The 12,706-nt window shown below is 39.1% G+C and overlaps 1 protein-coding gene across 1 annotated transcript; it reads left to right on the plus strand.

Moving 5' to 3' along the window:
• The first annotated feature begins 476 nt into the window (after positions 1-476).
• Positions 477-10,957, plus strand: LOC5520216. The gene is made up of 20 exons (XM_048720067.1): positions 477-1,130; positions 1,243-1,353; positions 3,352-3,433; positions 3,977-4,028; positions 4,192-4,299; positions 4,582-4,627; positions 4,814-4,872; positions 5,358-5,393; positions 5,527-5,579; positions 6,112-6,169; positions 6,480-6,551; positions 6,754-6,810; positions 7,311-7,465; positions 8,265-8,310; positions 8,412-8,477; positions 8,627-8,686; positions 9,009-9,091; positions 9,623-9,689; positions 10,353-10,377; positions 10,498-10,957. The coding sequence occupies exons 1-20, from the start codon at positions 1,088-1,090 to the stop codon at positions 10,530-10,532; spliced, it is 1,314 nt and encodes a 437-aa protein (XP_048576024.1). The 5' UTR covers positions 477-1,087; the 3' UTR covers positions 10,533-10,957.
• Positions 10,958-12,706: the final 1,749 nt, after the last annotated feature.

Raw genomic sequence — 12,706 nt, forward strand, 5'->3', positions numbered from 1 at the left:
CGTGCTCGTTGCGCTTTCATGTTCGTTGCGCTTTTGTGCTCTTGCGCTTTTGTGCTTGTTAGTTGCGCTTTCGTGCTCGTGTAAAGAAAAATGTAAAGATGTTATCTTAACACGAGATGTAAAAACGTGTTTAAGGCGAGATGAGATGCAAGCACTTTTTTAACTTTTTCAAATCAAACTGTAATATTTTTTTTTAACGCGAAATGTAACAACATCATTTAATTACTATCTTTACTATGAAAAAAAATAAGATGTACGGCATGAAAATTCACGGAAGTATATACTTGCTTATTTTGAGCGGGGCACTTATGTCAAAATTGAGCCTTAGGCTCTGTAGAAATGGCAGGCACGAGGCGGAAAAGGATCCTTGAAATAAAATTGTTGTCGCGAGTCTCAAGGCTAGAATCTACTGTTTTTTAGATGGGGCGTGGGGGGGGGGGGGGGGGGTAATAAAATAAATCTGGAAAAAATGCATACAGCCCAAACAAGACTGATAAAATATGCATACAAAAAGAAACCAATTAACTCACGTCTTGGAGCCAAGAAAAAAAAATGAAACCTCGCTTCCCACCACCACCCCACCCCCTTTATTTTTCTAATGGTCCCTTTCCAAAGCCCATCCGAGTAAAACGGCTGATTCTATTTTTCATCCAGCTATTCTCGATGAGTAAATATGGGTTAAGTAAACAGACCCATTTTCGGAGTTATAGGGGTTATTTTCGAGTTATACGTGGTTATTTTCGAGTTACACGGTTTAGATTTTATGGGCTTAAGCCCATAAATTCTAAAACCGTATAACTTGAGAATAATTTAGAAATAATTTGAGACGATTGTTTTTGTTGTCATAAAACTAATACCACATGGCTATTTTTATTTTCCCGGTTTCTTACGAAACGCGGCCTCAATTTGACCTGTAATTTATTTCCCTCGACGGGAACATTATCATTTATTAAACGATTATTTCTCGAGCCAATTATCTGAAGGAGACGGCGTAACAACAAAGTCGCGCTTGATTGCCTGTCTTTGAGGGAATTTCTAATTGTTTTTGATGCATCAAAAAGACTGCATCTAAAGATGAAGTAGCAATATGGCCAGTTTGCAAAAGGAATCTCTGCTGAACAACCTAAATGGTAAGTTGAGTGTTCAACTAGTGTCGAATTTCAGAGGAAAGGTTATTGGGATGCCATTCACGCTTCGTTGGAATTCCCCATGAGATTTCAAAATTATTGTTTTGTTCTCTAGATCTTGTGCTTCGGCTGAAAAGCTCAGAGAAGCAGCCAATACAGGATGATCATGTTTTTCTTGCGCCCATCTGCGAGGGAATTGAAAATGTCTTACGAGTAGGACTAAAACGTGAGTTTGAAGTTTTGAATTGATTATTAAGCGAACTTTACTTAGTACTGTAGTGTTGCAATAAATTAACACATTTACTATAACAGAACTCATGTTAGAGTTATTGTTTTTACGCCGAAGACTAAGAAAAGGTTTATTTAAATATGTTTTTGTGATTCCGGTACACTGTTTGGAACACGCTTATGATTCTCGCGGTAAAATATCACAAGGAAAAAAAAGGGGATATTTTATCCTTTCGAAAAGTAAACCAAAGAACACAGGACTTCAAGCAGATAGTTATATTAAAGATTTTAAACTATACAACGCGACCTTTCTTATTATTGATTTATAACTGAAATGATTATTTTTGCTCTTGGTCGATTTCTGATCGCACTGAACCCAGAGAGCAGGTGGTCCTAATTTATGCAAACAATCTTTCTTATCTAGCGTATACTGTCAAGCTTTCAATTCTAGTTCTCATCATTAAAATCAGATTGATAGAAATTCGTGGACGTCTTTTAGTGTTTGTACAATAACAATCAAGGCTTCTTTTCTAAAGACTTAAGAATTCCAAGGATTTGTTCAAGAGGGAGAATATCGCGCATCGCTAAACTTGGAACTGATTTATGCAAATATCATTTTTGGCGGTAAAGGAATTTTATCTTTTGAAGACCATATACATTGTTATAGAAAATCTAGCATATACCCTAAAAAAATTTATTGAAATTTTCAGGTAAATTGTTTATAAAATGGTCGAAATAGAGTTGTTGTTTTCGTGAAAGTTTCGTGACAGTCCCCTCTGAAGTCAGTCGTGAAAAGTTTATCTCTGCTTGATTGAACAAAGCTTCAAAACAAAACAAAAAGCACTTATCTTTATAAGAAAATATTTCCAAAGAAATATATCATTACTGCGGGAAAAGTGGTATATATATATATATATATATATATATATATATATATATATATATATATATATATATATATATATATATATATATATATATATATATATATATATATATATCATATACACATATTTAACAATTAGACTACGAGTTCGAGTTTTCTATGAGTCAATAGATAGTCAACGAGGCGCGTACCGCCGAGAAAACTAGAACTCATAGAAAACGAGTAGTCTAATTGTTTCAGTATAAATCCACTCACATACTACCTTCAAATAACTGACGATTTTAATAATAATTCATACGCCCCGTGAAGATACTGCAAAGGCAAAAAAATCGCTTTTTGTTCTTTCGGGGGTGGTCAGATTTTTATCAGAAAACTCCCTCCCTCCACCCCAGAAAAATTAGGTCTACTCTTTCGGATTTCGCATTCGTGTGGGTACGGGCCTGTTGTTGTAACAACGGTTTTCAATATTCTGCGAATTCTTGGCAAAAAGTAATGGAATCAATTTTGGTCCTGGTGATTGGTCAGCGCCTTTCGGAGAGGTGGCGTGAATGGAAACCATTTCAGTGCTGACCATGGAAACAGTATTCAATGATTTTGAATGATGGAAGCCAAAAGCAGAGAAGGAGATATAGCAGTTGGAAGTCGTCGGCGGGAGTTTGCAAAATATTCAAAACTGAACTAAATTATCGCTTTCGAGTGGAGGAGAGGTTTTCTTCTGCGCTTTTAAAGCGTGGCCGATGAGAACCGCGCAAAGGAGCTTGGGTTGGAAGAAGAAACAGTCTCTTATTTTCTCTTTTGCGTGAACGCTGAACTTTTTAGGACCCTTCGCGCGAGCTATTTTACCACTTTAGAGATGTTTCGAGAAAATTGTCAAAGTTGCTTGATATGCTAAGAACATGCGAAAACTTGCTAAAAAAAAAATAGGCTCATTCTTTGATGTACGAGTCCATATCAATCAAAGGCAGTCGTTTTTCTAAAGAGTTTGTGGCGCGGTAAGTACGTTGTTTACATATCTCAAACAGTATTATATCTACTATACCCGCGAACCTCCTCTAAGCAAATGACTGACTAAGCGACTTTCAATATATAACATATCCTATGTTTTACTAGGCTCGGTGCTCGGGTTTGGTCTTGTGAAATGGGACTATTGGTGCTGGATAGAGTCCCTTCCACGCTATATACAAAACGACAGGTTAGTCACGCGACCTGGGGGGAGGGGGGTGGGTGGGGGAAGGATTAGAGTAAAAGGGGGGGGGATTAGTCTCTTCCACGCTATACAAAACGAGTTTAGTCACAGGATCTGGATGGGTGGTTTGGGGTGGGGGATAAGAGTAAAGTTCTCCTTGGGGAATTGGGGAAGGGGGGGGGGGGGGGAGAGGACGGTTAATTGATGAGTAAAGTCTTACCCACGCTATATACAAAACGACAGGCTAGTCAAGCGACCTGGTGGGGGAAGAATAAGACTCCCCTGGAGTGGGTAGAAGGTGTGCTGAATTGGGACAGAGTTTCCCTTCGGCTTGAGTACGAGGTTACTTGCTTGAGGCGTTTTTCTTATTCTAAGAAATGAGGGTTGTTTCAAGGAGAGTGTGGGTGAAGTGGATTAACCAGGGCTACCGAATGAAGAGCAAATCCCATAATCCCATGCATAATGTGCATTTATGGGTCAAATTTTATTAAAGTTTTTGTTCAACGCTGTATGACAACTGATGCGGAATTTATTGGGTCTCTTTTTCAGGAGAACACTCGCCTTGCTGCACGGGATTACGTTTACCAAGTCATCCAAAAAGGTATAAAAATTGAAAGTAAAAAGATTTCATAAAGAGAAAGCGGTCAAAAGAATTCACAAGAGAATAATACTCAAGCAGCTTTCAAATGAGACCTTTTGTGGTTATTATTTGTGGAATTATTTGTGGTTAAAATTAATTTGTTATCATGTTATCATGTGACCAGATCGTCGGTTACCAAGGTTACGGGAGGCTCTTCATCCGGTTCGCCTTATCGAAAAGACTCCTGGGACACGTCGTCGAGGGCTTACAGAAAAACAAGAAGCTCCTTAAGGTGGGATTGACATAAGTGCTTAGAAAGACTACGGTCATGTCCGTTTGATTAAGACATCCGTTTTGTTGGTAGCAGTTCGCTTTCATTTATAGCATATATTTCCCCCTATACATTCTTCCAATGAGTAACGCCGCCATTTTGAATTTGTAAGTGACGTCATCAATCATGCTGGTTCAACTTCCTCAGCCATTTGACCTCCCAAAAATAAACACTTTTTTAAATGGTGCTTAATCGGGAAAGAAATACATCTCTATTTCCTTAAAAAAACGCTTTGTGTTTCAGTACTGGTATAATGAGACGGCGATCCTGTGCGACAAAGTGTTTTCAGGTGAGAATGAGATGCGAGGATGTGCGACAAAGTGTTTTCAGGTGAGAATGAGATGCGAGGATGTGCTAGCGAAGCCACCAATGCTGGCTCATGTTGGCAGTGTTTGGATGAGGTTTAACATTATAATGTTTCAACGACTATTTTTTTGCTGGATAAGTAAACATTATTTTATTTCATTGTATTTAGACATGTTCAGGCACATTCTTAGTGATCTGGAAGAACACAACTTTAATCTAAATCTCAAGGTAATTTTAGCGCGCAAAGGATAAGGGCGAGGTAGACTGGGTCCAAGGAGAGACACTTTCGTCCTTGTCAGCAACACCTTTGTTATTGTTTTCCTTCAATATCTAAAATAAACAAGACATTAATTTAACAAATCTTAGCAGGGGCGTAGCCAGGATTTTTAAAAGCCGGGGTTCAAGAGGCTCTTAAAACACATTTTTCCTTTATTCTTAATAATGTTCCATGCTATTACTGTAATTTTGGGTGATAGGAGGGTGGTCCAAGCCCCTTGGGCCTTTCCCCTGGCTACGCCCAAACCTGGAACTGGCTAAAACGCTTTTCTTGGCCGTTCTGAGCTTTTCGCGTCAATAGGCGGCATTTGAGACCAAGTACCGTCCAAAAGAACTGAAGAGAAGGCTTTTCAAAAGAAGGCCTGGTCGAATTTGAATAGAAATTATGTCAATTTTCGCCATAAACCCCTAATAGATATTTACTCTTTTTTTGTCAGAATGCATACTTTCTGGATGAGTCTTGGGTTATTCCTGTAAGTACTTTTGTTGCAAAGACCAAAGTCATGAGATATTGTATGTCTGTGATAATGTTCGCCTGGTCAATAAATGATTACACAGAAAACTTCTCATAAACGTTTCCTGTTTTCCTATATTTTGTTCTGACAGGAGTTGAAAGAGACACAGATTGTCCCTTGCAAAGAGTTAGGTCTGGTTGTCAGGTTCGTTCATTCTTTACTCATAGTAAAGCACGTACTATTTTATCATTGTGTGATTGCAGAGAAGATATATACACCCCCATCACCTTCATAAAGGGAATTTATGATTCCAGGTCTTGGGGGCGGGGTCCTTCATTTTCAGGGTTTGAGATATGGGAGCCAGGGAGGTGTACCTAGAATCACAAATGGAAACTGTTTGCATTCGACTAATACGCTTTAAAATAAAAAAAAGATAATGAGAATATATCTTATAGCGGGTGCGGCAATAAATCCTTAAATAATATCGATCAACTTCTCCTTTGTTATTGTTTATAATAAAAATACAGCGGTTAATTTGGATAACCCAAAAAAACCATCTACGATTGAAGTCTTTATTAATGGTATTAATGGTCTTTATTAATAGTTACTATTGCTTGAATTAGAAGATGAAAAAGGATTATTTGCTTGAGTCGGCATTGAGCGGGAGCATAGTTCTATAACGTGTTACATGCCTCCAATGTCTCGGGGTTTAATTTCTGTCTCTAATTTCTGGTAGACACGTGGATAACCGAGTAATCGTAGCGCATGTCAAGAGCACTGGAGCCGCTGGAGATGTAAGTAGAGCGTGGGCTCTCTCTCTCTCTCTCTCTCTCTCTCTCTCTCTCTCTCTCTCTCTCTCTCTCTCTCTCTCTCTCTCTGTAAATTCATAAGACTTCACTTTTTTCCAATGCACAACAACAACAACAACGATAACGGAGACGACGATAACAACGACAACAGCAACAACTACAGCAATAACGGAAACAACGACGGCAACAACAAAAAACAAAATTAATGTCAAAAAGTAGAATGGAGGTTTCCGTTCTTCAAGGCATCTGGGTTGTAAATTCTTCAAAAACTTTTACAAAGAGTCATGTCTTTCAGGCCGGGATCGAGTATGGCGACATCATGGTGGAACTTCTCGGCAAGTCCCTGCATAAATTGAACAACGGAAAAGTATGTAATGCACAACCACTTTACCGACACTGCTTGCCCTAACTAATTTACTTTGAATGACTTATTTGAGCCTTCATACTCGTTCCTCCCCTCGACCGAAGATTTAACTTGACTTCTGTTTGACCTTGGCCTCAGATTGAACTTGACCTTCTGACCTTCATGACGTTTTAGCCTGTCATACTCACATTATCTTTTTTCTCAGGTCCTTGATCTGCTACGAAATAATATCGGCCGGCCTGTTCTTTGTATCTTAGTAAAGGTATATTAACAATAATTAGTTTATTACCCATTATCATAGTCTAGAATTAAATTACATGGGTGGTCACCAAAAATATAAGAAATTATACATATTTGTAAGTAACGAATTTGGTAAGACGTTCAGTCCTAGGAATCGGATGTTCACACCTAGTTGAACCCGAGCGTAGCCCACAGCCCATAGTCGATCCTTGAGGACTGGGGTAGCAGTTGCTCAAGAAAATCCGACGACTGAAAAATTCTGTAGAATGAAAGTCTCTCTGGTTGATAATCTGCTTAGGCGATAAATAACCCCGGTTGTCGTTAATTTGTGAATATTTTCAACTAGAATCTGCATAAAAAGTAGCTCTGTCGAGCCCAGTGGTAAGAGACTCAATCGTTACTACGACACTCAACTATTTTCCATGTCAGAGCACTCAAATAGTGTTTGGCTAGGCTATATGCCCATATTTTAAAGGGGCTATGGAAGACATGATCAGTATGACGTCACTTCCTTTGTTCCAGGCTAACATGAAGAGAGGGGATATCTTCCCGCCATCCGCCGCGCGCCTGGCAGTCATCCAAGCGGATCCATACAAAGAAAAGAACCCGGATGATGACGTGGCACCGCAGCAGCTCGCGGGCTGGGACGAGACCCCCGTACATGCCTCCGATACACTGTCAGTGAGCAACTTAAAGGGGTAGTGTCATGAGTTTTCCGTGGGCCACGGTTAATTAAACAATCCGCCATTAGAAGAGAGACGGAAGCTAAAAAGCTCCACAAAAAATTGTTTGTTGAATATCGGCCTTTGTTTATATGATCACTCAAACCCTAAATGTGGCTCAATGATAATTCAAAGAACCTCTCTAAGCCGCCATTTTGTCATTCCAGTAAAATACCAAGTACGACAAAGCATCTATTTCCATCGGCTAATTTTGGAAAGCTGTATCGATATTTAAAATCGGAATTGATAAATAACGTATGAAACTTGTTTTGATGGTTACTTTGTTTTGAAGGTTATGAAATTTCTTCAAATAATTTTTCTTTTAAAAGCCATGACAAAAGTGTGGCTGATAAGGAAAATGCATATGCGCGATGTGTTGCTTAGCTTCACCTATGATTTGCTTTCCCATAAAATTAACAGGCTTTCAAAGGGCCCTTGTCAGACTCACATTTGGTGCTGTTTTTTTTCCTAATCATTGGTAGACAATTTGTGCTAAGAAATTTGAAATCAATAACTTAATCTATTTATCACATATAATAACATGACAACGTCTCTAGCTCAGCCGATGGAATTCGATGTTTATCACAATTGGTACTTTTCTGATGACAAAATGGCGGCTTGGAGACTTCTTATATGTATCAGGCGAAACGCAATCATCCATTCCTTTTTCCAGATACCTCCACTGCACGTCCAAAACTTATTATAGCTTATGTGATGTAATTAGGGTAATTCATTACTGTTTTATGTTTTTCAGAGCGGCATACCCAGCGGTGTTCTACGGAAAGCTGGATGTTGGCACGGTGAGTATAGACGTCTCAGAGACGAAATGTCTCTAGAACATCTATACTTATCGATCTAGGTGTAGAACATTTTTGAAATACAATTTGATTATTGCTTGTAGGACGGCAGTGTTGCTGTTATAGAGGACAGTATCATAGAAGTATTAAACAAGGCTATGCCCCCGAGAGTAAGTCCTGTGACTGACCCTTTTCTAGTTTTTCCTTATTTTTGTGATCGTTGTTATTGCTGCTGTTATAACGTGTATGTGGAAGAAGAGCTATAAATTTTCGATTATTATCGGTTTTTCTTACTTTTACGATGTTGTTTTCTCTCCAGGATGTGGAACTTCTCCTCAGCGAGATAAACATCACAGTTGTTGATAAAATTACATCAAAGGTGGGACACTTCCTGTTAAGCCCTAGTCATCCCACTACAGCAGCTACTGCAATAGGGCAGAAAAGCACACATCATGTGCATCAAATGCCCCCCCCTCCTCCCGAGTCATTTATTGCTGAGCACACCCCCCCAGGTCATAACCTTTACCCTTACTTGAATATTGAATTAAAAAATTTTCATATATTCAGCATTATAAGAGACCCCAGGTCTATACACAAATGCGTATTAAACGCATTATATACAGGTCTCCCTGTAAATTGAAAACTACAGGGAGACCGAGAAGATAATGGTTTCCGTAATTCTTTGGTTTCCATTTTTTTAGGTCCTGTCTGTTCACTCCTTCACGGAAACGTCATCTTGCGGAAGACGCAACGACAGAAAGGACCTCATCGCCTTCGTATCGGGGTAATGTTATGTTCGAGCCTGAACATGTTATGGGGGAGAGGCCTCCTGTTAAAACTGGCAAATCACTGCGTTGCGAAGCATTATAACGTTCTAGTCCTTAATCGCATGTGAAACTACTTTAATTTTATTTGATGCCATCCCATGTACATAATCTGTATAAAGGACCAAATAAAAAGAAATGTATGTATGGAATAGGTAAATGGGGGGGGGGGGGGGGGGGTTCAAACCCTTTTCTTACAGGTACACTTTTTAAATTTCACATTCTATTATTGTTCCTATTCTGTTCCGCTAGCTACGGCCCAAAGGGTCAAATGTAATTGACCCTTGTATTGAGTATTGTTTTTTTGGCTTTCTTAAAAGAGAAAAAACAAATGCGAGACGTGACATTTTGCGTTAGATTGCTACCCGTCCGTAATCTAGAAATCGAGTGTGGGCAAAATTCCAATCTCGGCCCCTCTGTGAGGGTGCAGGGGGCTATCGTAAGAAAACGAGTGCATTTGGCTTATGCCTTGATGCTTTTTTTTTCCACAGGGAGACCACATGTTCTCTAGCACAAAGGTTCTACTGCTACGTCTTCCAGATTAAAGATCCGGAAGTGGTGAGTTGATCAATCACAGGTCTGACCGTCTATCCGTCCGATCTCCACTGGTTACCAGTAAAGTACCGGATAATTTTTAAAGTTTTACTGACCGTTTTTAAATCTCTCAATGAAATAGCTCCACCATATATTAAAGATCTATGCAAATATAAAACTCATTCCCGATCACTAAGGTCTGGACAATACAAAATCTTAATACTTTCAAGCAATGCCTTAAGACTCACCTTTTTAAAGAAGCATTTTTTTTTTAAATTATAATATCGATTTGTATAAATGTAACATTTCCTATTAGACACAATGTGTTGTCAGAGTGATTTTTAAATTTTTAATTGTGTAATGTTTATTTAATTGATATATAATTGTAAAGTGCCTAGGGCAATTATTGATGAGGCGCTATATAAATGCTTATTATTATTATTATTATTATTATTATTATTATTATTATTATTATTATTATTATTATTATTATTATTATTATTATTATTATTATTATTATTATTATTATTATTGATATTATTATTATTATTGATATTATTATTGTCCATCCGTCCGTCCGTCTGTCTGTCTGTCTGTCTGTCTGTCTTTCTGTCTGTCTGTCTGTCTGTCTGTCTGTCTGTCTGTCTGTCTGTCTGCAGAATTGTTTATTTATTCTTTTTTTTCCAGGCAAAGGTAATTCTCTACAGCATTGGTGAGTCTTTTCCTTTATTGTCGTGTGTATTTGTAAATGTTTTTTTGCATAATCTACATGGTTTACCATTTTTAATGGACTCCTGTCTAAACTAATATTCATATTTTCCCCTCTTTTTAGCGGACGGGTTTTGCCGTACTGTCTGGTTCGTCTAGAGGATTGAAGAGTGCAGAGGAATGTAGAGTGCGGCTCCCTTAATAAACCGTTAGTGGTTTCAAACCGTCCTTTTAAGTCATTAAAATGACTTTTAATGTCACGGAAACATGCACTTGATTTTGAAATTGAATTGCAATATGTAAATTATTAGCATGTAAATTCAAGTTATTTAAGGCCCACCACTTTAACAGGGCTGAGATATTTACAATTTTATAAAACGTTTTTTCTAAGGTACGTTTTTTCGATTTTTTGCCACCAAGTGGTCTTACTATGTAGTAATAACTCGTGTATCTCGTGCCGGTGAGGGGTGGGGATAGGCGTAATTATCACTGTAACCTTGCTTATCTTCAAGCTTTTTGGCAATTGATTCATTTTGTAAACACATGTTTACAAAGATTTGTTAATAAACACAATTTCCATAAAATATTCCATGTTATTTTCACTCTCACGATAATTTCGCGGTCGCGCATGTAGATACACATTAGGGACGGTTTCAGTCGTGTATGTTTTTTTTCTTGTCTCCAAGACGTTCAAGAATTTTTTCGTCGTTGTATGCATTATTCTGTATGGCTTGGGCTGCATGCATTATTTTCCAGGCTTTTCGCCGTGTATGAAGTTTTTTGTTCCTTACCAATGCTTCACTTTTCTAATGGTCCGCCCCTTACAGTTCTCTGTGGTTTATTATTCACCCACCCCTCCCTTCACTTTTCTAATGGTCCGCCCCTTACAGTTCTCTGTGGTTTATTTTTCCCCTTAAATACTTGGCACAAAAGAGAGACAGCTAGAGGGCTGTTCTATGCCTCATAAACATTTAAAAACTAATTAAAATGATTTATCATCGATAAGTACACCACAGAAGCAGGAGTAGAATCAAAAAGCCCAAACTGTCGCGATCTCGTACCAGAACAATGAATACAATACACCAAAAACTGGAAATCGACTCTGCCAAATTTTCGTCTTTAATAAGACTTCTGCCCTGAAGTCGATTTCCAGTTTTTGGTGTATTGTATTCAGAAGCAAGAGCGTACACAGGAGGGTGCGCAGGGTGCGCGCGCAGCCCCCCCCCCGGCAGCCAAAAAGTGTGTCATTCCTTAGTAAGTAATCTTCAAATACTATGCTTTTTCATATGATACCTATAACTGCGCACCCCCCCCCCCCCCCCCCCGTAGCCAAAATGTAGGTCATTCCTTATTAAGTAATCTTCAAATACTATGCTTTTTCATATGTTACCTATGACTGCGCACCCCCCCCCCCCCGGCAGCCGAAAAGTGTGTCATTCCTTAGTAAGTAATCTTCAAATACTAGGCTTTTTCATGATACCTATGACAGCGCACCCCCCCCCCCCCCCCCGGCAGCCACAAAATGGGTCATTTCTTATTACGTAATCTTCACCCTCCCCCCTATCGGCCAATCGGGTACGCGCCAGACAAGTGCTGTCTGATCTCAATCCTGAGATGGCGGACCCCCTGGCCGGGCGGACCCCCTGGCCGGTAGCAATAAATGTTATGTCAACAGGATATGGTTGAGTTAACGGTTAAAGGGCTTTAAGAAATAACTGTCAACTGAGAACTTTATCGCCCACGCATTAAGATCTTTCGCCCACGCATCAAGAGTGGGTTCGCCCACGCATCAAGAGTCGCTTATTCGCCTACGGATAAAGATACGATTTAGTCTCGGGCTTCGAGTTCGTTGTTTTAGAAAAATCACAACAATGTACTGAGCTTTGAAGAATATTAGTGTTCCCCCCCCCCCCCCTTCTCCGTCTAAAGCGAAAACATCCCCCATTCTTTTTTTACGGCACAACAAAGAGCCTTTATTTGCTTGGTAGAAGCATTTGTATTAGACTAGGTAATACCCTAGATAATAATATCTGAATAAAAATATCGAGAGTTTGAAAATATCTGGAATAAATATTCTAACCATCAAACAGTATCGAAGATTGGATGGCTTCTAAAAATCATCTGAAAAAAAAATCACGGTTTAGGTCATGATTCGAACCTTAGTAGCTTGAAAAGAAAAAGGAGACCATACATCCAGACGAGCGCTGAATCACCGTATGGCAGCTAAACCTTTACGGCTAGGCTGGGGGTTTCGGCCCCAACACCGCTATCTAGCGAACTGTGTAACACACAGGTACCAAGGCACCCGCGCATTAATAGGGAGGCAATAACCA

The sequence above is a fragment of the Nematostella vectensis genome, chromosome 12, assembly GCF_932526225.1.
Source record: "Nematostella vectensis chromosome 12, jaNemVect1.1, whole genome shotgun sequence".
In the NCBI taxonomy this organism is placed as follows: domain Eukaryota; kingdom Metazoa; phylum Cnidaria; class Anthozoa; order Actiniaria; family Edwardsiidae; genus Nematostella; species Nematostella vectensis.

What these genes read in the sequence shown, in the direction of transcription:
- LOC5520216 (XM_048720067.1), top strand. Translation starts at nt 1,088, where the DNA reads ATGGCCAGTTTGCAAAAGGAATCTCTGCTGAACAACCTAAATG. An exon ending in TTCTTTGTATCTTAGTAAAG is followed by an intron (nt 6,811 to 7,310) that starts GTATATTAACAA and finishes CCTTTGTTCCAG; the next exon opens with GCTAACATGAAGAGAGGGGA. An exon ending in TTGATAAAATTACATCAAAG is followed by an intron (nt 8,687 to 9,008) that starts GTGGGACACTTC and finishes CCATTTTTTTAG; the next exon opens with GTCCTGTCTGTTCACTCCTT.